This window comes from Chroicocephalus ridibundus, chromosome 5, assembly GCF_963924245.1.
Source record: "Chroicocephalus ridibundus chromosome 5, bChrRid1.1, whole genome shotgun sequence".
Classification (NCBI taxonomy): domain Eukaryota; kingdom Metazoa; phylum Chordata; class Aves; order Charadriiformes; family Laridae; genus Chroicocephalus; species Chroicocephalus ridibundus.
This window is the reverse complement of record NC_086288.1, coordinates 73914481-73937914: the sequence shown is the minus strand read 5'-3', so window position 1 is coordinate 73937914 and position 23434 is coordinate 73914481. Positions and strand designations below refer to the sequence as shown.

The 23434-nt window shown below is 39.4% G+C and overlaps 1 protein-coding gene across 5 annotated transcripts in view; it reads left to right on the top strand.

The window, feature by feature from the left end:
• Positions 1-23434, top strand: part of SGCZ (sarcoglycan zeta) — a 494345-nt gene that overhangs the window by 12982 nt on the left and 457929 nt on the right. For 3 of the 5 annotated variants that reach the window (XR_010071324.1, XM_063336639.1, XM_063336640.1), the window contains exon 2: positions 12413-12463. The exons of the other annotated variants lie outside the window; for them this stretch is intronic. Coding sequence is in view for 2 of the 3 variants with exons in the window: in XM_063336639.1 (XP_063192709.1) it covers positions 12413-12463 (51 nt within the window). In the remaining variant the exon portion in view is untranslated. The remainder of the gene's footprint in view (positions 1-12412; positions 12464-23434) is intronic. 5 annotated transcript variants of the gene reach the window in all.

Below are 23434 nucleotides of genomic sequence, written 5' to 3'. Positions count from 1 at the left end.
GTTTTTTATTTAAAAAATAATTTCTGTGAACCTTTCAGGGGAAGAGGAGACTGGAGGAGGAAGAATTGCCTGTCTGCTCAATTTATTCTATTTTAATCTAGGGCCAATTAAAATAGCTTTTTTTAAAAAAAAAAAGAAAAAAAACTTTAAAAAAACGTACCTTTTAAAAGAGAGGCAAAATTATAATGCATCCCTCATATACAGTCTGTATCAGGATCAGTTTGATGGGTAGTTTGCTTTTATTGGTACCTTCTTCTGAAAAAACAAACAAATGAAAATCCCAAAGCTGTAAATTTTTCACAGGCCAAGGCTAAGAATGAGATGGCAGTGCTGTTTACGGGGATAAATCAGGTGCTACTAACAGAATTTCAATACCAAAGGTTAATAATATCATCATCAGTAGCTCTGGAAAGAGACCTGACTGCCTAAAGGCAACTTAATTTTAAACACTGAGACAAGTCAATCAGTATACACCTAAAAATATGCATTGAGGGATGTGGTTTGCATACATTACAGCCTTGTTGTTTCTTTCTAACCTGTGAGATCTTGAATTCTTTTGTTCACTTATTCAGGAACTTAGGCACATGCGTATTTTTTTGTAGGGTATAGGTCTGCTTGTTACTGGTCACTGGGTAGAGAAAGAGAGTTTCTAGGGGAAGGACAGGACACAGCGAAAGAGTCTTCCACTCAAAATTCTACGCTTGCCTTCCTAGTGTTAAAACATCTCTCTCACCGGGCTATTTGTCCGGTGATGCTGATGAGTTGAAAATGTAAATGTCAGCTCAGCCAACGTACATTGTCTATGGCCTGAGAGGTTAGAAGGTGGGCCCGTTTTCCCATTTTTACACTTTGCCGTATCGGAACTGATGGCCTGTAACATTTAAAGTGGCTAAGGGCACAGCGGAAAGCAAAATACGGAGATGACAGTGAAGCCGTCTCAGTGCTCTTGGGATCATGGCTAAATGGATGTTTCTGACCAAGTGCCAACAATTTTGGCAAGGCTGTGTGAAGGAATAAATCTATGGAACTTAATTTTTTTTGAATATTATTATTATTAAAACGCCTGGTATGAGCTCCAAGTGTATTTTTATTTGTGTTTCATGGAATCTGGTGTCGATGATAAAGGGAGGAACCCGCTTTCACTTGATGGTTTTTGTTACGGTTTTTGTGCTGAATATGCTATGATTAGATTTATTATGTGAGCAAATACCCACATAGGCTGGTAGAGAAGATATTTCTGTTCATGGTCATAGGGTAAATTAAGAAAAGTATTATTTTCTAGACATCTGCTTTGACTATCAGCCTTACAAAGAAAATAGCTCTGGACCTTTCAAGTCACATGGAAGAATAAGATTTATGGAAGATAATATAATTACCCATTGACTCCTGGAAAGCAGTACAGAAAACCTGATTTCAGGTGTGATTTAAAATATAATGAATTCAGGAAAACTGTAGTTTTATCAACAGCATTGGTCTTGAAACTTTTCTGAACTGTCATTTTGAAAGACTATCACTAGCTAGGTCCAATAATTAATACTCCAGCAAAGTATCAGTGAAAAAAAATAGTTGGGGGCAAAATACCATATCATATAATCATAGAATAGTGTAGGCTGCAAGGGACCATTGAAGGTCATCTAGTCCAAACCACCCTGCAATGAGCAGGGACATCTTCAACTAGATCAGGTTGCTCAGAGCCCCGTCCAACCTGACCTTGAATGATTCCAGGGACAGGTCATCTACCACCTCTCTGGGCAACATGGGCCAGTGTCTTACCACCCTCATTGTAAAAAAATTCTTCCTTAAATCTAGTCTGAATCTATGTTCTTTTAGTTTAAAGCCATTACCCCTTGTCCTATCGCAGCAGGCCCTGCTAAAATGTTTGTCCCCATCTTTCTTATGAGCCCCCTTTTAAGTACTGAAAGGCTGCAATAAATTCTCCCTGGAGCCTTCTCTTCTCCAGGCTGAACAACCCCAACTCTCTCAGCCTGTCCTCACAGCAGAGGGGCTCCAGCCCTCTGATCATTTTTGTGGCCCTCCTCTGGACCCGCTCCAGCAGGTCCGTGTCTTTCCTGTGCTGAGGGCTCCAGAGCTGGATGCAGCACTGCACACGGGGTCTCACGAGACCAGAGTAGAGGGCGAGAATCACCTCCCTCGCCCTGCTGGCCACGCTGCTTTTGATGCAGCCCAGGATCCACAGCTTCTGGGCTGTGAGTGCACATTGCCAGTTCATATCCACAAGGTATCAGTGCCGAGTCTTCCTCCAGTTCTTCCGTCTGTGGGATATATGCATGCCTGCTTATAGAAGCAATATGGAAGAAGCAGACCCATCTGAAGTGACCATCAGGTTGGTCATGCCTCCGCTGTGACTGAGGTTATGGTAAAGAGATGCGTCTCTAAGTCATTGGCTGCCTTGCCTGCTTTCTGCCTCCACTGCTGAGGCTTCTTTGGCACAGAAATTGATGTTAAAGCTAATAAATTGCATCACGTTTTTAGGAAATCTAAAATTTGCTTCTGGGAAAGACTTTTGTTTCCTGTCTTCTCTAAAACCGGCAAGATCTGCATAAGACATCTGCTTTATCTGCACAATTAGAAGGGAAGATCGTGTGCTGTTTTACAAATACACAAGCAGAAAAAAAGACTTTCCTTCAATAGCTTACAGCTGATATGGATAAAGAGAACTGAACATAATAAGGATAGTACAAGATCTTTGATTCTCTTTATTTGTATTTTCCATTGCTTTTTTACCTTGCCTCTTCTGAGTTAGCTTTGTGGTCTTTCAGTAGTTTTCTGAAAAACATCCCAAAGAAAAAGTGTTTTGCTGGCCAGTTTGCTGATATAGTGTACTGTATTAGCTGAACCAAAGCCATCTTTCTCTTTGAATTCGGCTGTTCCTCTAAGTATAATTCCTCAACCATTTTCTAAGTAGTTTGTGCATTAAAAAGTGTATCTGTGTACGTATAGAGCCATATGTGTGTACAGCTTTTATAGCCCTCTATAATGTTTCTTTTTTTTTCTTATTTTTTGTTTTTAAAGTTCTTTATGACAACAGTGCTTTAAAAGGTATGCTATTGTAGAATTAGTCTGTGTTGGTTTGCATCAGATTCTATAAGCGCTCATCAGAAAAATCTCATTAATTTCAGTCAAATGAGGAAAATTTGGCTGAAATTTTTAGATGAATCATTTTCAAGACTTGAAAATATGAGGCTTGTATTGTGACATGGTTGCAACAGAAGAAATATTCACAGAAGCAGGTGGGAAAATCTTTCCTATGTCATGATTGGAGAGATAGGTACCAGATTTGTGCTCATTGACCTTGTTGCTGTCTAGTGGCTTTCTTTACCACAAACCCTCATTAATGGCAGCAGAAGTTCAATCAACACATAGAAGCAGGGCAGCATGTGGGTCTAATTACTGCAGCAGTGTGTGTGTGTGTGTGTGATAATGGGCATTTTGTAGCCAAGAGCGTAACAACAAAGACAATAGGCGTCAGAATTCAAAGGTCTCAACAATAATGGGCAAGGACACCTTAGTTTCTAGTAACTGACATAGCAATTAATCATGGTAAGGATCTTCTAATTGAATCTTTCTTTGGCCAATGTTTTCCCGAAGAGGCAGAGGGGTTGGTTTCGCACCCGCTCAGCAGGAGTGACAGGGACTAAGCGACCCATGCCCCAGGGAAGGCGTTGGGGGGCACCTCTGGCTCTGCCGCAGCAATCTCCCCCGGTGGTGTGGTGCCCATGTCTCTTCAGCCAGCTCTGATGTGGAGACCCTTCCCTTCTACATTGTAAAAGCTCTGCTGAAAAACACAACGACGTCTCAGGTCATATTATTTTCCCTTTATGGTACCTGTAAAGAAAGGCAGTCCCTGTTGCTGCTTTCTCTGGCTTGGGTCCTTGGAACTATCTTCCCTCTCTGCTTGAAGGTGGCTCAGTCTTCCTTAACAAGGTGATGGGGAATTGGCGTATATGGAGGACGTATTCTCCCTTGCTGCTAGCTTACCTCAGAAGATTAAGCTTCAACTCAGAAAATCAAGCACAGGCATATATTTTACAGCTTATCAGTACTTAGAGTGGATGGAAGAAAATCACAGAATCAGAGAATGGCTTGGGTTGGAAGGGACCTTAAAGATCATCTAGTTCCAACCTCCCTGCCATGGGCAGGGACACCTCCCACTAGACCAGGCTGCTCAAAGCTCCATCCATCCTGGCCTTGAACACCTCCAGGGATGGGGCAGCCACAACTTCCCTGGGCAACCTGTTCCAGTGCCTCACCACCCTCACAGTAAAGAATTTCTTCCTAATATCTCACCTAAATCTCTCCTCTTCCAGTTTAAAACTATTACCTCTCATCCTATTACCACATTCCCTTGTAAAAAGTCCCTCCCCATCTTTCCTGTAGGCCCCATTTAGGGACTGGAAGGGGCTATAAGGTCTCTCTGGAGCCTTCTCTTCTCCAGGCTGAACAACGCCAACTCTCTCAGCCTGTCCTCATAGCAGAGGTGCTCCAGCCTTCTGATCATTTTTTGTGGCCTCCTCTGGACCCGCTCCAACAGGTCCATGTCCTTCTTATGTTGGGGGCTCCAGAGCTGGAGGCAGTACTCCAGGTGGGGTCTCACCAGAGAGGCGTAGAGGGGCAGGATCCCCTCCCTCGCCCTGCTGGCCACACTGCTTTTGATGCAGCCCAGGATGCAGTTGGCTTGCTGGGCTGCAAGTGCACATTGTCAGTCATGTCCAGCTTCTCATCCACCACCACCCCCAAGTCTTTCTCCTGAGGGCTTCTCTTAGTCCATTCTCTGTCCAGCCTGTATTTGTGCTTGGCATTGCCCTAACCCGTGTGCAGGACTGTCAAACTAGGGCAAGGACCTTGCACTTAGCTTTGTTGAACTTCATAAGGTTCACATTGGTGCACCTCTCAAGCCTGTCCGGGTCCCTCTGGATGGTGTCCCTTGCCTCCAGCGTGTCAACTGTTCCACACAGCTTGGCATCATCAGCAAACTTGCTGAAGGTGCACTTGATGCCACTGTCCATGTCTCCGACATGTCTCCGATATAATATAATTATATTAAACAGCACTGGGCACAATACTGACCCCTGAGGAACGCCACCCATAGGCTAGTCATAAAAATAAGGGGCAGTGTTAGAGCTTTTGCAGCCATGTCATCAAAAATATTCTTTTCTGGCGTTGCACTGAGCCACTTGCATTCTGTAGCACACTCAACAGAGATTTTATGTCTCCTTTTTCCTCCAGTTTCCAGCAAGGAAAGGAAATGCTCTGCCTCAGCAAGTGAATCCACTCATGCTTGTGATACGTATACAGGCTATGTGTGAGAATTATACCAACAATTACTGTTTAGGAGTGCTCTGCACGCAGATGCCACATTGAGCGTTGAAAATGTATCACATAGTTATGGGGAACACAATAGGAATCTTTCTGCGAGTGAAATAATTATATTTTAGCCACATTGGAACCAAACAATCTAGCCAGCTCTAACTCTTTATTCACATGTAAAAAGATCATTTATGCATTGTAATGCACCCTTGTCCAAATAATTGTGCTGGAATATTGTATGAAAGTTTTTGAACAGCTCTGTAATAGCCATACTGTTGGATGACAGCAGTATCATTAGTAGCCTGCAGAAGTATTTCTAACCATGTGCAAATTCATCTTTTATTCCATTGTAATTTATCACACAGTTTTCACCTTCTATATATTTCAAGAGAAATTAACTGTACTTGAAATGCTTCCCAAGCCCAATCAGCTCCAAGCATAGGTTAGACGATTTCACGTCGGTGTAGGGTGGACATGACACCACATGCTGTTCCAAGGCCCAGAATCTGCGGAAAGGTGCTGGAAGGCGGGGGGTGGAAGACAGAGGAGAGCCAGAACATGGGGGAAGTTTCTGTGCAAGGTCTGTAATTCTGGTGAGGCGCAGTGCTAGGTAAGGCAACCAGAGGCAGCTCTCAAAAGTCTCTAATGGGCCCATTTGAAACACTTTTGATGAGGTCCTTCAGCAAAGGTTCTTAAAACCTTTAAGCATAAAAATCCTCTCATGAACAGTAACTGAATAAAAGAGAGGACATATATAATCAGTGTCACTTCTCCAGGAAGGCGAATTGAAGAAATTATCCTTAAATACTTGTCCTGTCTTTATATGGTGTCCTCAAGCATCCTCTTACGATGACCCATTCTTTCTCTGATCTGCTGCGGCTGTTTTTGTGATCTTAAATAACAGAACAACACTGCTTCTAACACCTGCACTAGCTCAAGTATCTTGAAAGAGGAGCATCTTGAAAAATACCCCCCAGTGAAAGTCTGAATGAGCTTGGCCTGTTGAATTTAACAAACAAACGAAAAAATGAGACTTGACTTGATAGAATGCAGAGTAACTTCCTACACGGATAAAGGACTATGCCTATTAAAGGAGTTCAGTATAGTGGAGAAGGGCACGATGTGTGCTCAGGGCATGAACGCAGACATATCCCCACCAGGCACACGGATTTATAAAAGGGAGCGTGATTAGCCGCTGGTGTAAAGTTACCAGGGAAGAGATGAATTGTGACTCCCCTGATGTTTACAGGTTGAGACTGAATGCCTTTCAAGACGATATGCCTAAGGCAGTCATAAATTATGCTTTAGTCTCATTTATGTTACCAGCTTAATATGAGTAAATAAGGTAAATGGGTGAAATAAACCTGTGACATTGAGAATAATCCAATTGTTCCCTAAGACATTAAATATCTGGAAAAATGGAGTGATCTCAAAGTCTCTGACTGAAACATTAACGAAATGAAGCAATGTTTGCAAGTGCCATAAGCGCATTTTCAAATGGGTTGCAGATTTTTTAGTAGGTACGAGCAGAGTAATTAATTTTCTCCCTTATTATTTTGGCCAAGGTTTTGTGGAAGAGATATATTGCATTTCTGAAAGTAGTGTAGCCGTCCCAAAATCAGCTGAATGTTCTATAGCACCTTTCACGGGTGCATGCGTATAGTATACAAATAGCAACTGTGGCTTGAATTTGATTGCATCTGTTGTGAAGCCCAACTTCCTGCTGACTTTTTCAAAAGAATTCAGTTGCACAAAGATTTAAAAATTAGATGTGTAGGACATTCCTTTGTCAAAAAGACATTGCATGTTTCATTTGGAAAATCAACCCCCCTGTCCTTCTAAAATCTAATAGAAAGTATTTTCAAATGGTAATAGTATTCTAGGCAGAAATCCAGAGCACTATATTTGCTGCCTGAAAATATAATTTAGGAGTTGTAATATATTCCCTAATTAAAAATATCATGCATGGTGGTGATTTTATTATTCATTTATTATCTGAACCATTGAACTAATCTGAAGAAAAGCAGCATTCTCAGGGGCACAAGTGAAGAAGTTCCCTTTTAATTTTTATAAACAAATAATTTGGTTTCCAGTAAAAGGGACAATAATTTCATTTCCTTTGAAAAATAACGACTTACTATACATTGCTATACAACTATTGTTAGAATTTGGCTAAATACAGTTTATAGTCCTTGTCTGAAGGAGCTCACAGGATCACTTTCATGACCCTTTTTTTGGCGGTATATGGGTAATACTTCATAAAGGTAAATAAATAGGAGATTGAGAACCAAAATAAATACAATGTATAAAATCTTATTATTTTTAACTGTAAGAGTAAAGATAATTTGAAATCATTTGAAAGAAAATGGAGAACATAAAGCTTAAAAACCAGAAAGCAGTTGTTCTACAGTTATTTTGTGTTGCACCAAGCCTACAAGTCTAAACTTTTGGTTCAGGTGTAGTACAAGTTTTTTGTCCGTGTCAATGACAAGCGGAGTCAAGCTGTTACAGATTCAAGCTGCAGAGACTTGGCTCTGAAGCTCAGACTGTAGCAGTAGACTCGGGTTGGGGTCTGCAGGTCCCCAGTTCAGTCCCTGTGGATGGCCCAAAGGCATAAATTAACAGATTCTTCTACGTGGCAGAATGTTCTGGTGAATACTATATAATTCAGAATATGTAATATATAAAATCCACTGTGTGCTTTCCAAAAATTTCTTCACTTTTTCCATTGTATTAGGTGGTCCGATGAAAGATCTTGGGCTGTTTATCTGTGCGTAAAAATACTACTGCTTTTGCTCTTCTGAGCATTCAGTCGCTACCTGTATTTCATTAACACTAAATTACAAAGGACAAGGGTTTATTTCTTCTAAATTTTATTAGACCTGCCTTATATTTTCCGGAAAAAATAAGCCAAATTTCCAGATCATGTTTTTGAATTTTCATGGCTTTTTCACTACACATCTTTTTACTAAAACTTCTTTATCTCTGCTCTCCAAAACCCTGAAATCAAGAACACAAAAATCTCTTTGTGTAGTCCATACATGCAGTCCATTTTTAGTTTCTTAGTAAGCTGGTATATGGTAAAAAATCTGAGATTCAGTACAAGTCATTTGGAAAACTAAAGTCTGAACCCTAGAACTGAGCAATGGTGCAGTGACACCTGAGTGATCACTTTTCCTGTGTAGATTTCCAGATACTGAAGTTCTTTATGCTTTACTAGAATTAAAATAAAACATCAAGTATGTATGTGTTCTCAGATCTCTTTCTTTTGGACAATAGCATTATTTGTATTGTTAAAATTTCTGCTCAATTCATTTTATTTTATGTTTTTGTTGTGCTACAAGTGTTGTTTTTACAGTATGCTACTCCTACACTACACTAAAAAAATAAAATTAATTATTTCTATAGTACAACCAAATTTATAATGATGTTTATGCAGCATTCTTATTTTGATTCTGTCTAACTGAAACCGATACAAGTTCCAAACTAATTCTTCCAGACTAATTGTTTGGGTCGTGGCAAGGCATTGTATTCAACAAATGCAGCATAAAATGTAAGGATTATGTAGACAAAGCTCAAAGGTAAACTCAGTGTTCCAGTCTGTTGACAAAACTTGCTTATTTGTCTTCAAATTCTGAGCTGTTACACTTCAATAATTCCCTTTTACACCACAGAATATATCTGGAGTATTACATAGCACTTCCAAATTTTCTATCAAACCCAACACAGAAATTATATTGCCCTTTTTATTTGCTGAGTGCTGTCTCACAAAGAAGCAGTAAGATACAGAGAGAAGATAGCCTGAAGCCCAGGATGGGGTTATGGCCTATAAGTGTTTTGGGTTTTCTCAGCATGAGTTTGCTCATTCGCATCTTAATTGGTGTTCACATATCATCACTTTGCCATTAGGAATCCAGTTACTGCATTCAAGCACAATATTAGGAAGATTATCTCACTACATTTTCTGTTGGCACAGGGTACTTTTCCTCTCTCTTAAAAAAAAAAAAGAAAAAGTAATACCATGCAGTACTGGAGTGGAAATGCCATTTATAAAAGGTTATGCACATACATGTGTACCAAATTTTTTTAGAGTTCGTGTGCTAATAAAATTAAATAAGAAACTTCTGTACATATCTCTTAAATCCATTACTAAATACAGCTTTACCTTCAGAGAAAACCAGATTAATCCATGTAGTGTTGTCTAACATTGGGTCATAAACAGCAATTTTTTTCCTTCATGCTAAAGTAGCTTAATCCATTAATCCTGCAAAATGTAAATGTTTATATTAGACAATTAAAACAAGGCTTTGCTGTGCTCTTGTTCTCTTTCCCTTTCAATATACACCTGATTTATTATTCAGTATATTTTGTTTTTCATATTTTTCCTTTCTGCACTGTAACTCTGCTTCTTGAAAATCCAGATGTATGTTCTAGATGGTATTAGGAAAAACCAAGTTTTCTTCTGTCTGGAAACTTTGAGCAAGTTTTTATTACATTCAAATCTGAATCTCTACCTATTTTGCATTTTTCCAGTGGAAGAGCTAAAAGTTATTGGTTGAAGGTTTAATGTTATTCCTTACACTAGCAGCCAAAATATGTTAATTGCAACTGTATCTACATTAAGCCCCCCAAAATGCAGAATTGTGGTGGAAACTAATACCTCAGTGTGGTGAAGTGAAAAATTCTTGCACGGTACTTATTAAACCAAAGGAAGTCAGGGATAATAATCTCAGAATAGTGTAAGATGATGCATTCTTTTATATAAAGTGAAAATGGATGGGGGCATATCTGCAAGCACTTTGGAGGAGAGGTTTAAGATCTAAAACAATCTCGTTAATTGGCGATTTGGTCTGAAAAGCAGGATGCAGTTCAAGCAGGACAAATGCAAATTACTGCACTTCAGTAAGAATAATCAGCTGAGCAATGAAAGATAGAAACTGGCTAGCTAGGCAAAAGTTGCCGGAAAAAAAGTGGGATGTTTTATTGAAGGGAACACGAGTTGCCAAATTCATATTGTTGGGGGGGGGGGGGGAAGGGGGAAAATAAAAAAATCCAAACATCTGGTATCCTGGTTTGAGTTATTGCATTTCAAACAAAATACTGACCAGCTGAAGAGGCTGTAGAGAAAAGTACAGAGAGTGATCAGAGGTCTAGAAGACATGGCCTGAGGAGGAAGGAAATAATCCTCTACCTTCATCCAATGACAAGAAATAATGAGATAATGTTGCAACAAGGGATTTGTAGACATTAGGAAATATTTTCTGACTAAGAGCTGGGGTAGACTGAAGAGAGCTGTTGTGGAATATTCATCACTGGAGTTTTTTTATGAATGGGCTACACAAAGGCCTGTGAGGATGATTCTGGTGCAGTTGATAACGACTTAGGGGGAAGAAATATCTGTTCCTGATAGTTCTATTTTATATGGTTAGTAAATACGGGTATTCCAGCATTGGATGACATAAAGGAAAGAGAATAAGCTTAAAAAGAAGCAAACAAAACCTAGTAGTTCAAAATACTTAACATGCTTTTTGGTTTAAGTATTTTTATTTTTTTTTTAAATTATGACCTTCCTTGAATAACTTCACCCTTCGTACTATGTAATTCAGCTTCCGCTTTGCCGGTTAAACTGACATAAATGCCACCGCAAGATTTTCCTACACAGCCCCTGCTGCATGATAGGAACTGCCCAGAGAGATCTATAAAGGCATTACTTTATCTTCCCTTATATATTTCTCCTTTAAACTTATCATGGCTCTCAGGCATACCCAGTCTTCAGCAAGTTACACCCTTGGAATATTGTAAGAAAAATTGTTATTTTGTGGTTTCCATGGGGAGAACCTTTTCTTTCTTTTTTTTTTCTTTCCTCTTTCCGCATTTATTACTTGCAGCACAACAATATGTCTTTAGATGTATGAAGAATATGAGAAATCTCTCAGAATACTGTCTCCCAGGCCAAATGCCAATGTTCCACAGAAATGCCCACTGCTTTTATCAATATTGCTATAAAATCCAAGTCTCAGCTTACTTCAGTTTGTTTCTGTCACCTGATTTATGTTTCTAGTCAAAATGTATTGAAAGCGGAAAATGGAGCTGAATGCCTTCAAAAGAAGTGGAGTACAAATTGAAACTCTGAACATAGGAAAACCTTTCTAATCTTACAGTTTCCTTCAGACTGTATTACTTCAGCATTTTATTCTTCCTTGAACATGTTTTCAACCTTCTTTGATTTTTTGCCACTTTAGAAGGAAGTCTGTTTCTTTGGCAAGATTACCTCGGGAAATTACATTTTCATATACTTTACTGCAGTGTACTCAAATGATGCTTACATCTAACGTTGCCTATAATTTACAACTGCGAAAATTCTACAGAAATGAAACAAACGAAGGGAATTTCTATTCTTCAGTCTCTCAGATCCAGCACTGACATCTAAAACAACTCTCTCTGGTTCTTTGTTGTACCCTGTTCTCCCAGGCTCACTGTAGCTCTTCTATCTTTACGCTGTACCCCTACATATCTGAAACCAGAACTGCAGCCCAGTACCATGTCTGCCACCCACCGCACACCCACCTCACATTTTCCCTATTTTCTAAATCCTCTCTGTCCCCGTGTGCTGAGGCCGGAGGGGAGTCCCTAGAACTAAGTCCTTGTAACTGGCTCCCACGCACCTCAGCATCTCCCATGATCGCTCTTCTCTTCACATATTTTGTCCCAGGTACATCTTCTTCCACACAGCTGCGATAAATCCCTAGGCAGAGAAAATACGCTTGTCCAGTAAGCCTATATAGAGAACATGAGTTTTAGAAGCACATTTCTGGGGGAGGGGGGGGGAAGTGGAGAGGAGTAAGGAAAAAAAATGGGTCACGCGATTTGCTGATGCAGTGTAGGACTTCTGTGTTATATCACACTCTCTTGCTGTCATCAGCAGGAAGCCAAATACGTTTTGCTTCCTGAGGCAGTGGGAGTACAGTATCAAGGAAAGAAAGGGAGAGGAACCTTTTATAACACAGTTCCTCTTTTATGGAAGTCATGAATTAAAACACTCCACAAGACTCAATTTCTCATTCATGGCCTCTGTTCCCCACAGATGGATGGAAAGTGGATAATTATAAGTGAGGAAGTCAGAAGACCTGGTGCTGTAAGTACCATCGCTGTGAGTCATGAGCCTCGAGCAAATTTCTTTGTGGAAACTTGGTATATCTTACTCTATCCATGAGGTTATTCATCCCACAGCAGTAATCAGCAGCAGATTGGGTCAGGCTTGTTCCATATATATTCTTCCCTAGTACAGCAGAAGATGATGTCAGCATGGAGATACCTTTCTTTGACTTTGGAGCCTGCTTTAACTGGTGATAACTATTAGACTTCCTTTTCAGGCATACCGAAATTGTGAGAGATTGGAGAATGTCTCTGATAGAGCATCAGGCTTGGCTTACCAAGAAGTTATTTCTTTGATGGGGAGCTGATCAGCAGGCCCATTATCACAAGCAATCTGCCCCCTTTGGCTACTTAAGTGTAATTTGCCAGGTGGCTGAAAACTTGGTCATCTGCTAGAAACTGATTTGTTTAAAATTTTTTTCTTTTATTTTTTGGAACAGACTGGCATATTTCTTTCCACAGTCACAGATATTAAACTAGACTTTTGTGGCATGTATCCAGGTTCAAAAAATACCCAATTCCTAGGCTGTGAGAAATATTTTTCTCCTCCACTGGAGAAGGACCGACTGCTCTTCAGTTTGTAGTCTCCTTAGATGTTTTGGGCTGTCTGTAATTTTATCTCCAAGCTTGTCTGACTCAAAAGCATCACCCTGGCTTCTGGACCCAAAACCATGAATTTTTTGAGTTTGATGGAGGTATCAGTACTGACTCCATAGTACTAATCAATAGAACTACTCGCTTAAAGAGATACTAAGATCTTTTATTTCACCCTATTCAGTCTTCCTAATTTAGTTGTAGATTAGAAAAGAACTGAATTTTTCAAGATATAATTTTGGTACAATTTTTATTGAAACAATTTACAAATCAGAGTATTTGATTATCTTGCACTTTCTGGAACTCTAAAGTGCTAAGGTGCATTGCATTCTTCCACTGCTGGTTTTTAAACCCAATTGCAGTTCCCCCCCCACAACACACATGTTTTTCATGATGCCTATATGTCAAAGTTTTTGAAATTATTCTCACAGTTCACAACATTTTTGTGTTTCTCCTTGACTGTTTTAATGTAATTTGCTGACACTAGACAAATGACAGTGACAAAGATTATTTCACAAATGGTACACCTTGCTTCTCTAGCTATTTTCTGTTTTGTGTAGTTCCCCCCCATTTTTAGACTTTAAGTAGGTCATTGAGGAAGACAGAGCAAAAAAGCCACAATTTTGCAGTTCTTTTTCTCTGTATAAGAATAAATGCATTTTTTTGCTAAGGCGGATATTGACTGACATTCACTGTTGGCTTATTGGTATATCTGGAGCGTCAGAAGCTCCACACAACTAGGCAGCTGCAGGGCAGGAACACTTGAGCAACAGTGAACAGTTTGACTTTTGTGTCAAACAGTTCATTGACTGCATAACTCAAGAAAGCCAGTGGAATATATGGCTGAATAACCACAGAGCCAAAACTTTGTGAAAATGTTCTCAATAAATTCACATTTATTGAGATAAATGTGAAAAGACAGCAAATTGCAGAATTAAAATAACTTCCAGAGTTAAAATATCTTCTAGAGATTACTTTACAAATTACAGTTGAAGAAATTTTCTTTTGCCTGATTCAGAAACAACAGATTTTAGCTTTTATTTTGTTGTATAGTCAAATATTAATTCACCTATGGATAATTTGTAGAAAAAAGAAGGAAGAAAAGAGATGAAACTAAATAGGTTAGAATATGTATATAATGTGTGTCTTGCGGCGGGAGATGAAAAAGGCTGTTTTTCCCACCGTTGGTGCTAGAATAAGATTATCTTAACCAGGAAGACAAATTTAGTCAATGATACTCACACCAAAATTAGTGAAGAAAAAATTGATTTTGCAATAAATAAAACGATTCAGCCAACTCGCTCTAGTTTAGATTCCTCAATGATAAAATAAAATTAGGAAGCTGCAGAATAGCATGAATTCCTTAGTAACCATCTTTCTGTGCTTAGAATAAAGTAAATGGCCAGTTAATAAAACATTGTCTACTGTCCTATTCTTTAAAGAAGGTGCTTTTAGTTCATCCGCTTATTTTAAGGCTCTAAGAGTACTTGCAAAATGACTAGAAACCTTTTAGCTGGAATGTTTGCATGTATTACATTACTTTGGATTTGGCAATTGACTTCAATTATTATTCTTGTTACAATTTTCAATGTAGAATATAATCTGTTGTCTGCCTAATGTTACTGAAAGCTTGACTGTATTTTTTTTCAGTTTGTTCAGTCACTGGTGAGACATTTCATTATGGTTTCTTTTGTTGGATTTAGAACAGAAAATGACTTACATTAAATGGCAAAAGTGTTTTATAAAAGGCGCTAAGAGTTTGCACTCGTGTTTTTGCAAATAACCGAGTCAAAAAGTAGTCAAAACACCTGTTGGATGCTCACTTAGAGCTAAAAATTCTAAGACTGCAACACCCCGAATCCTAAGCAGCTCAAAACTTCAGTCTCTCTAACTTGTTCTCAGTGAAGTTCTTTCTATGGGAACACTGCTGATAAATTGGTCGCCTCCTTTGAACTATGGTATGTCCAGTGAAACTTTTGTAATTTGGCATTTTACCAAGTTGCTGGTTCTTCTGTCACAGGGAGGAAAAAATGACATTCCTCCTCCCTGTCCCTTCTGTAGTAGATGGCCGTTCATTTTATGTAATCAGTTCTTACATTTTAATCTGTAAGAGAAGCAGCAGGAAGTGTGATTAGAAGTTCACATAAAATTGTGTCTTTTCAGATTAAAAAAGAACTCTTCAAAAGGCGTCAATAGGAAAAGAACTTACAAATGTACTTGCTAATTGGTTGTGGTAGAAATGTGTGCCTAATTTCTAATTTTAATATGTGTCACTTTAGCTTCTAACCTTTGCTTCTTGTTTCATTTTCTCAGCTAGATTAAAGAGCTCTTTGCTACCTAGTTTTTTCTCTCTGTGGAGATACTTTCACAGAGTAATCAAATTGTTCCTCATACTTTTTGTTACAAGAAACAGCTTGAGCTCTTCGAATCTGTAATTGTAAAACAGGTTCTCAGTTATTCAAGTTTCATTTGTGGCTTTCTCTCAATATAGTTCACAATCCTTCAGCATCCGTTTTGAGAAGGGAGCACCAGAACCTTTGAGATCTTTCTGATGATCAGAAGAGTCAGATACACCGCAGGGTCTACCTCAGAGTATATATTAATATGCAAATATATTTATATACGTGTGTGTTTGTGTGTGTATGCAAAGGTTATTTTAGTCCTTTTCGTGATGGTATTTTATGGATGACTTGGGTTCATGAGTATCTTTTCATTGTCGGCCAGTGCTTTCCAGAGCGCTAGTCCATTCTTTTCTCTGTTTAGTCTGTATTTAATTTGTAACCTTTGTTGCTAGGTATGTATGTGAATTTTGTATTACTCAAATTCACACAGTGTAGTACGCAGTATCACAGCTCTTGCGGTGACATACTGCAGCTCTGTGGTACAGCGTGCACCGTTCCCCCTGTGCGGCATTTGTCTCCTTCGTCATGCAGACCTGAAGAATGACATGGCATCCTCTAGTGTGATCCCAAATCTTGACAGCAAGCAAGATGGAAAGAAACAATGACTTAACTCCTCCAATACTTATTATAAACCTATGGTTTTTTCAGTTTATTTTTCTGCAGTGAGCTGCTTAATTTATAATTTCAGTAAACTCCCTCTTTGTGGAATGTTACTGGGTAGCAGTAATATTCACTGGTACCCAGTGGCAGATGCCACAAAAGATCTTAGAGAACCCAAACTTTCACGAGTGCTTCAATAAAATTACAAAAGCGTGAACCTCAGCAGTAGGAAAATTGAGTGCTGCTATCTTGGAATCTGGCCCTCAGTAAAATAATACATGAAAGCACATGAAAACACACAATAAATGTGTGTTTTGTCTACTCAGCGATGCACTTATCATCGACCTGATTTTTAAAGTGCTGTTGTGGTTTAACAACAGCCAACAACCAGGACCATGTACCCGCTCTCTCACTCGCCCCAGTTGGGATGGGGGAGAGAATTGGAAGAGTAAAAGTGAGAAAAACTCATGGGTTGAGATAAATGCAGTAAAGCAAAAGCTGCGCATGCAAGCAAAGCAGAACAAGGAATTCATTCACTGTTTCCCACGGGCAGGCAGGTGTTCAGCCATCTCCAGGAAAGCAGGGCTCCATCACGCGTAACGGCTACTTGGGAAGACAAACGCCGTAACTCCGAACGTCCCCCCCTTCCTTCTTCTTCCCCCCACTTTATTGCTGAGCATGACGTCACATGGCATGGAATATCCCTTTGGTTAGTTGGGGTCAGCTGTCCCAGCTGTGTCTCCTCCCAACTTTTTGTGCCCCACAGGCCTACTCTGTGGTGTTGCGGTGCGAGGAACAGAAAGGGCCTTGCCTGCTCAGCAACAACCAAAAACATCAGTGCGCTACCAACAATGTTCCCATCCCAAACCCAAAACATGGCCCCACACCAGCTACTAGTGAGAAAGTTAACTCCATCTCAGCTGAAGCCATGAAAAGTGCCTCTATATTTTTCATAGTATTCCTAAAACGATGAATAAATTATGAAACTTGCCACTGTACATAATGTATTCACATCGTGACTGTAAATCCTTGAACCGTAACACCACATTTATCATCTATCTTGTCACATTTACTGTAATATTTTCAGCTTGGGCTGTGATTATATGTAGGTTCTAGCTACGAAGACCTTTTGGATTTATGAAGTGAAAATTTAGCTAGTGAAATACTGTATAATTTTAAAGTTCAAATATTGTGGGTTTGTCGTTTTCTTGCTTTGTGCAGATTTCAGCAATAATATGACATATCTCATAATAGCATTTAATAACTGTAGAGCGTGCTCCCTGCAGTACTGTGTAGCTCTTTATGAGCCAAGAAAATATGTAAGGCACTTACTGAGTGACTCTTTCCTAGCTGAGCACCAGTGCTGTAGAGCTAACATACTAAAATGCATTAAACACATTGAGATTAATGAAGTACTGTCTTTCCACGTCCAGTGGGTGATGTATTAAGCTTTTGTTTAGGCGGGTATAGAGGTAGATTTACAGAAACTATGAAAGACCGATCAACTTAGATTGCTTAGAATTCAGTACCAGATTGATAGCCACAGGCATAATTCCTGTGCTTTTTTACCAGTCTTACCACTATCAGAAGGACTCTGTGTTCCTGCTAGTTTACTTTCAATATTACAGTCTGCCTCCTGATTTTTGGCATAAAGCAGATAAACAGATTTTCTCCAAAGAAATTGCTTTAACTTTGTGAGTAAAATACGGGAACTACAGAACATCTTGCATACCCTGCTGCTAGTATCTCTAGCTGAGCTGTAAGCAGTGTTTCCATTCACTCTTAAGTGCGCTGAAAAAATAAGTATACAAACTTTGTATTGAAATTTTGGTGGAAATGCAACGGTTATAAAAGATCCTCAACAGGAAAGCAGTATTTTCCTCCTTTTGTGTGTGTGTGTGTGTGTGTTTGTTGCTGAATCAGAGAGAGTAGGCTAACTCAGGCTGGAAGGGACCTCAGGAAGCCAGCAGCACAAATTTATGAAAGGAGATCAGACAAGGTTGCTCGAGGCTTTACGCAGTCGGGTTTTGTGCGGTCTCTTGAGAAACCTGCTCCACTGCTGGACTGTCCTCACCATGAATAAGGGGTTTATTATACCCATTGGATGGGGTTTGGGTTTTTGGTTTGGTTTTTTGTCGGTTGTTTCTCAGTGTGTGTTACTCAGTTCATATACCTAATAATGTATTATTTTTTTCAGGTAAGAAAAATGTTGCTTTCCAGGGAAAAGTAAGTAAATATACAGTTAATGTCAGAATTCAGAGTCCTGGGACCCCAGTATATAGGACACTCTTCTACAAATCTTTGTGTTTAAATTACAAAAGTCAGCTGAGGAATCATATTTCCCATTGCCGAAATGGCAGAAGTGAAGCCCTTAGTCTGTCGTATAGAACTTTTTTTTTATTTAAGCTTTGCCAGGATTTGGAAGTGGCTTTTGACACATGTTGATACATTCAAGGAATCCTTCTTGGGTGTTGCATGTAGAGAAGCTTCAGACAGAAAAACAGATCTGCCCATCTGCTCTAAAAGAGATTCCCCAATTACATTGGCGGCAGCGTTGTGTGTGTTTGTTCAGAAAGGGCGATTGCGGAGGTGAACTGTGTTGGTCAATGAACTTACAAATTATTACTGAAGCAGCAAAACACAAAAGGAACTGGAACTTGGAAATAAAATTAGTAGTTACTAAGGATATACAAAGACAGTTCATTACAATAAACAGCTCAGCACATTAAAAACATTAATATGTAGTAGACAATTTGCACTAATTGGTTGTATTTTTGTAAACTTGGACTATGTATTTTATTCAAAAGGCTACTGGCCTGTTGTTGTGGTTTAACCCCAGCCAGCAACTAGGACCATGCAGCCTCTCGCTCACACACCTTGCCCCCACGAAGCCCTCCCCGACGGAGAAAAGGAGGGGAAAAGGGAAAAAATACCCTTGTGGACTGAGATAAAGACAGTTTAATAGAACAATAACAGAAAAGGAAAACAACAACAATAGTAACAATAGTAACAATAATAATAATAATAATAATAATAATAATGGTAAAAAAATGTACAAGACACAAGTCAGTCTTTCCACCTGGTGAATGGGTTGCCTGGCCCAACCTGAGCAGATATCGCAGATTCCCCCCTGCCAGCCAACCCCCATTGACATCCATGGTATGGAATATTCCATTGGCCATTCCACTGTTCTGTCTATGCTCCTTCTCGCCTTCTATGGGAAGCTGAAAAAAGTCCTTGACTAGTATAAACATCGCCTAGCAACAATTAAAGCAATATGCATTATTGACATTCCTTTCATGCCAAAACTGAAAACATAGCAACCACCAGAGGGAAAATTAATGCTATCCCAGCTGAAACCAGGGCACCCATTCACTGTGCGATGCTATCTTTTTGCAGTGCATTGCCATAGTACTTTAAACACAGTAAGTGGTATTCTTAAGTCAGCGTAGGAGCGAATTAAGCATGGTTTCTTGCAAAATGCCTGCACAGGGTGTATGAGCATCAATTTGTCTGTGTGACTTCAACACCATGTGGAAACAACTTAGTGAGTAGGTGCAGTGTCCATCTGATTTAAACACTGACTGATTTAATGATTTTTCCTGTTTCAGCTTTCATAGGCCTAATTTTGGGCATTACACATAGTTGCGTTCTTCATCCTAATTATATGCTGGCTCAATGATTTCTTGTGATTTAATGGCTAATTGCTAACCAGTGGCATAGGACTGTAATACACCGCTTTGTTCATAAAAGCAAGTATTCTCAAATGGCCTGTGTTTTTAATTTTTTATTTGAAAATTTAGAAATGCCAGAATCAAATCGTATAATACCTGTTTTTCTTTGTATCTCATGCTGTATGGATTTTATTTAAATCAAAATGAAGACGTCTAAGAACATTTTCCTTAGCATGGAGTAAGTACTAGTGTGAGAGACTGCAATTTTCAGTGTTCAGCTCAGTGATAGATCCTGTTTTTCTAGAAACTTTCTGACCCGACCTGATTTCAATTAGTACGTAACATCTGTTTTTATGTCTCTGACATAGTGCAACTACTGCATGTTAGAATTCATGATCCACAGAAGTTCTCAGTATATCTGAGCAATTGAAGTAAAATCTCCTGTGTAAAGACAACCAGAATTAGTCAATTCAAGGTCCGAACTTCACCTATGAATTAATGAATATTTAATGGATCTTTCTTATCTTTAATTTCAAATCCAACCTCAACGTTTGGGCTTTTAGGCTTCATAGGCTTCTTCTTGAAAGATGAAAGACAGGTGGCTTTTTTGACTTTGAAGCTCCCTCTTTGTGTATTCTGACTTGCCAAGAGCCTGACTGCAAGAGGACTAGTTTCACCAGTTTTGGAGAAGCACTGGAACATGAATGATTCTACCGGAGATCTGGACCTGAAACTTCTACCAGATTTAGCACTTAGAACTAAAAATTAGTTTAATGAGTTTAAGGATGCATAGAACCCAGTAAAAGAGAATAAAACTGTTTGTAACGTAGAGCACTCTAATGTCCTGGTTTGGGGTGAAGCAGGGCCAACCCCCTGCTCAGTGGGAGAGGCCCCTGCGCCCGCTTGTTGCCGTGGCAACCAGGGTCAGCTGACCCGGGTGTTCACCCTGTGGGAGGGTCACACCTGTGGGCAGGTCAGGTGACCCAAACCGACCAATCGGGTGTTCCAGCCCGTCGGCCATGCTCGGTATGAAAGCTGAGGGAGCCAAGGGGGCAGGTTGGCTCCTGTTGAAGGACTCTTCTCCAGGGGCTCTTCTTCTTTGGATTGTCTCCAGCGGGCTCTTCAATGACTGATGTTTGAGGAGGACCCCGTCGTCTCATCTGCCTTTTGATCCCGGTCAGTGTGTTCCAGTTCCCGTTTGCCACTGAGTCCAGTCTGGATCTTTCCCAGTGCCTGACAGTGGCATCTGCCTGGGATCTTGATACAGTTTTGTGTGTATTTATATATGTTGTATCTATTTCATTATATCCTTCTCTATTTTATTATTAATTTTCCATTTAAGTAGTTTAGTTTTTTCTAAACTCACAAATCTCTTTCTCTCTTGTCTTCCTCTCCTTAGAGCGAGAGGTGTGGGAGAGCATCTGTTGTCTTGTCATTGGCCAACCTGGCCAAAACTGTGACATCTTTCAACTAGCAATCTGTAGGATGAGTTCCTGACACAGAGGTTACTATTTCCCACTTTTAACAATTTTGGGTGCAGACAGTCGGGAGAAAAGGGTTTGAACAGTGGTCCTGTACTCTCTAGTTCAAGATCTGATAAGCCACTGGTACTGAAGTGGATTTGAGCTGGTGTTTATAAGCAGAAAAACTTAAAAAAATCATGCATCATATCTAAGAAGACAAAAGTTCACCATCAAATATCTGACTCTTTAGTATTTTTTTTTTTAATCAGGGAAGAACTGGAAAGACAATTGTTTGGCAAGAGGTTGGTGTTGGGAGAATTTCCATAGTCCTGAGCAACAGTTGGCCTTTCTGTGGTTGGAACTGCAGGGGTTGCTGTTTTGTTTTAGCTAACCCTGTTCTCTGTTTACACCATTTGTGTGTGGTACCTTATACTATCACTGTAGACGTAGAGCAAATGCATGTTGAAGACTTTTCTGCAATATGCAGTGCAGAAAACAAGAAGGGACATATTTAAGACCTGAAAAACTGGAAAATATTGTTAATCTGGACCAAATTTGATTGTTTCTGATTTTTTTAACCCAGATAAGAGACCAGAGTTTTTATCTGAATATAATTTTTGTGTTGTGCTCTTCACTAGGCAGGCAGTTGTTATCCCTTTGAAAATATTTATCTCTGAGAAAGTGCTGCAGGGCAGTATCAGAAGTATAGAGATTTAATTTCATTCTTTCAAGAGAAACACCATGCTAACTTTAGTTACTTCATAATCCTTAATATGATGTCCGTAAAAGCAAGAAATAGCTGTGACAGAATTTTTTATGGAAGTATGGTCACGTCACCAACATGTTGTACTTGTTCCTACATTTCTTTCAGTTTATTCTGTGAAAAACACTTTGGGAGATGGTGTGTTTTCTGTTATATTTGCTCTTTCTCATGGGTATAAAACTCAATAACCCCATAAAGTGATACTAAAGTATATAATGTTAATTAACTGCTGATAAAAATGAGTGCCTTCATGAAAACTGGGTATTTCTGAAGAAATGCAGACAATGATTTCTATTCAAACCTAGTATGGTTACCTGATTTAAATGCAATTTTTCCTTATTTCAAGTAAATTCTGCCTTTTTTTTTTTTTAAGAATTGTATATTACCTTAGCTGAATCAACAAGGTGCCTGATAAACATGTGTTTGCTTTTATTAATTATTGCACATTCATGCTTGCAACAGAAGAAGTAAATTTCTCAGGTTAAAAGGTGAGGCAAATTAAGAACATTAGGGCATAAGAAGGCCCAGCTGAGTCAGAGCAATGGGCCATCCACCTTGGTGCTCTGCAGCTGAGAGCCTGGCAATGAGAAGTGGTATTTAGGGAAAGTATGTGAGCTTCGCTCTTTCCTATAGTCTGCTCTTCCCCTTCTTCCTCTGTATCCCAGAACTGTTGTTTTAGGGATGTTAGCAGGTATGGTTTTTAATTTCGCTGTGTGCACCCGTTGACTGTGAGGTGGGTTTTTTCCTTTACTGGTACAGTTTACATCCACAACCTTGAGATGTAGCAACAAATTAGAGTACTGTTGTCTCTGTATGGTATTGTATTTTACCTATTTTAAAATAGTCTCTTGCTAGCTTTATCAAGTGGTTTTAGTTCTAGTACTATGTGTTTTAGTGAGTAATAGTTCTGCGCTTACTTATTCACTGCATTCAGAAGTTTCTAAAGCTTAATCCTATTTCCTTTGTGGTGTTCTCTCCAGATTTTAGCCTTCCTAATCTTTCACTATAGTGAGGCTACTGCAAGCATTTGATCACTTTAGTTGCCCTTGTCTGTACTCCTTGGAGTCCCCTCCCTCCCTTTGTTTGGAGTCTCAACTGCGTCCTTCCTGAGATTGGAGTTGCATGTGCTACTCAGGATGTGGGCTTGCTAAACTTTTCTGGAGAGGGCTTTTATAAATGTGTCCTCTGCCTTATTCTTAATACCCTTCCTGAGGGATACCCAATACTTAGTTGTTTCATGTTGAGTTCTGCTTTATGTTGAGTTGATGACATCAGAGAAGCATCAGTGATGACTTTAGGAACTGTTTCCTGTGTTGTCGCTTTCAGTTCTGGATTTGTGATAGTTTAGATTATTGTTTCTATGTATTTATGAACTTGGAAGCTTATCTGCTATCTTTTGCATGCTCAGTTAGAGGAGATTTCATTAATATCAATGTGAAGAGATTAGTATTATCT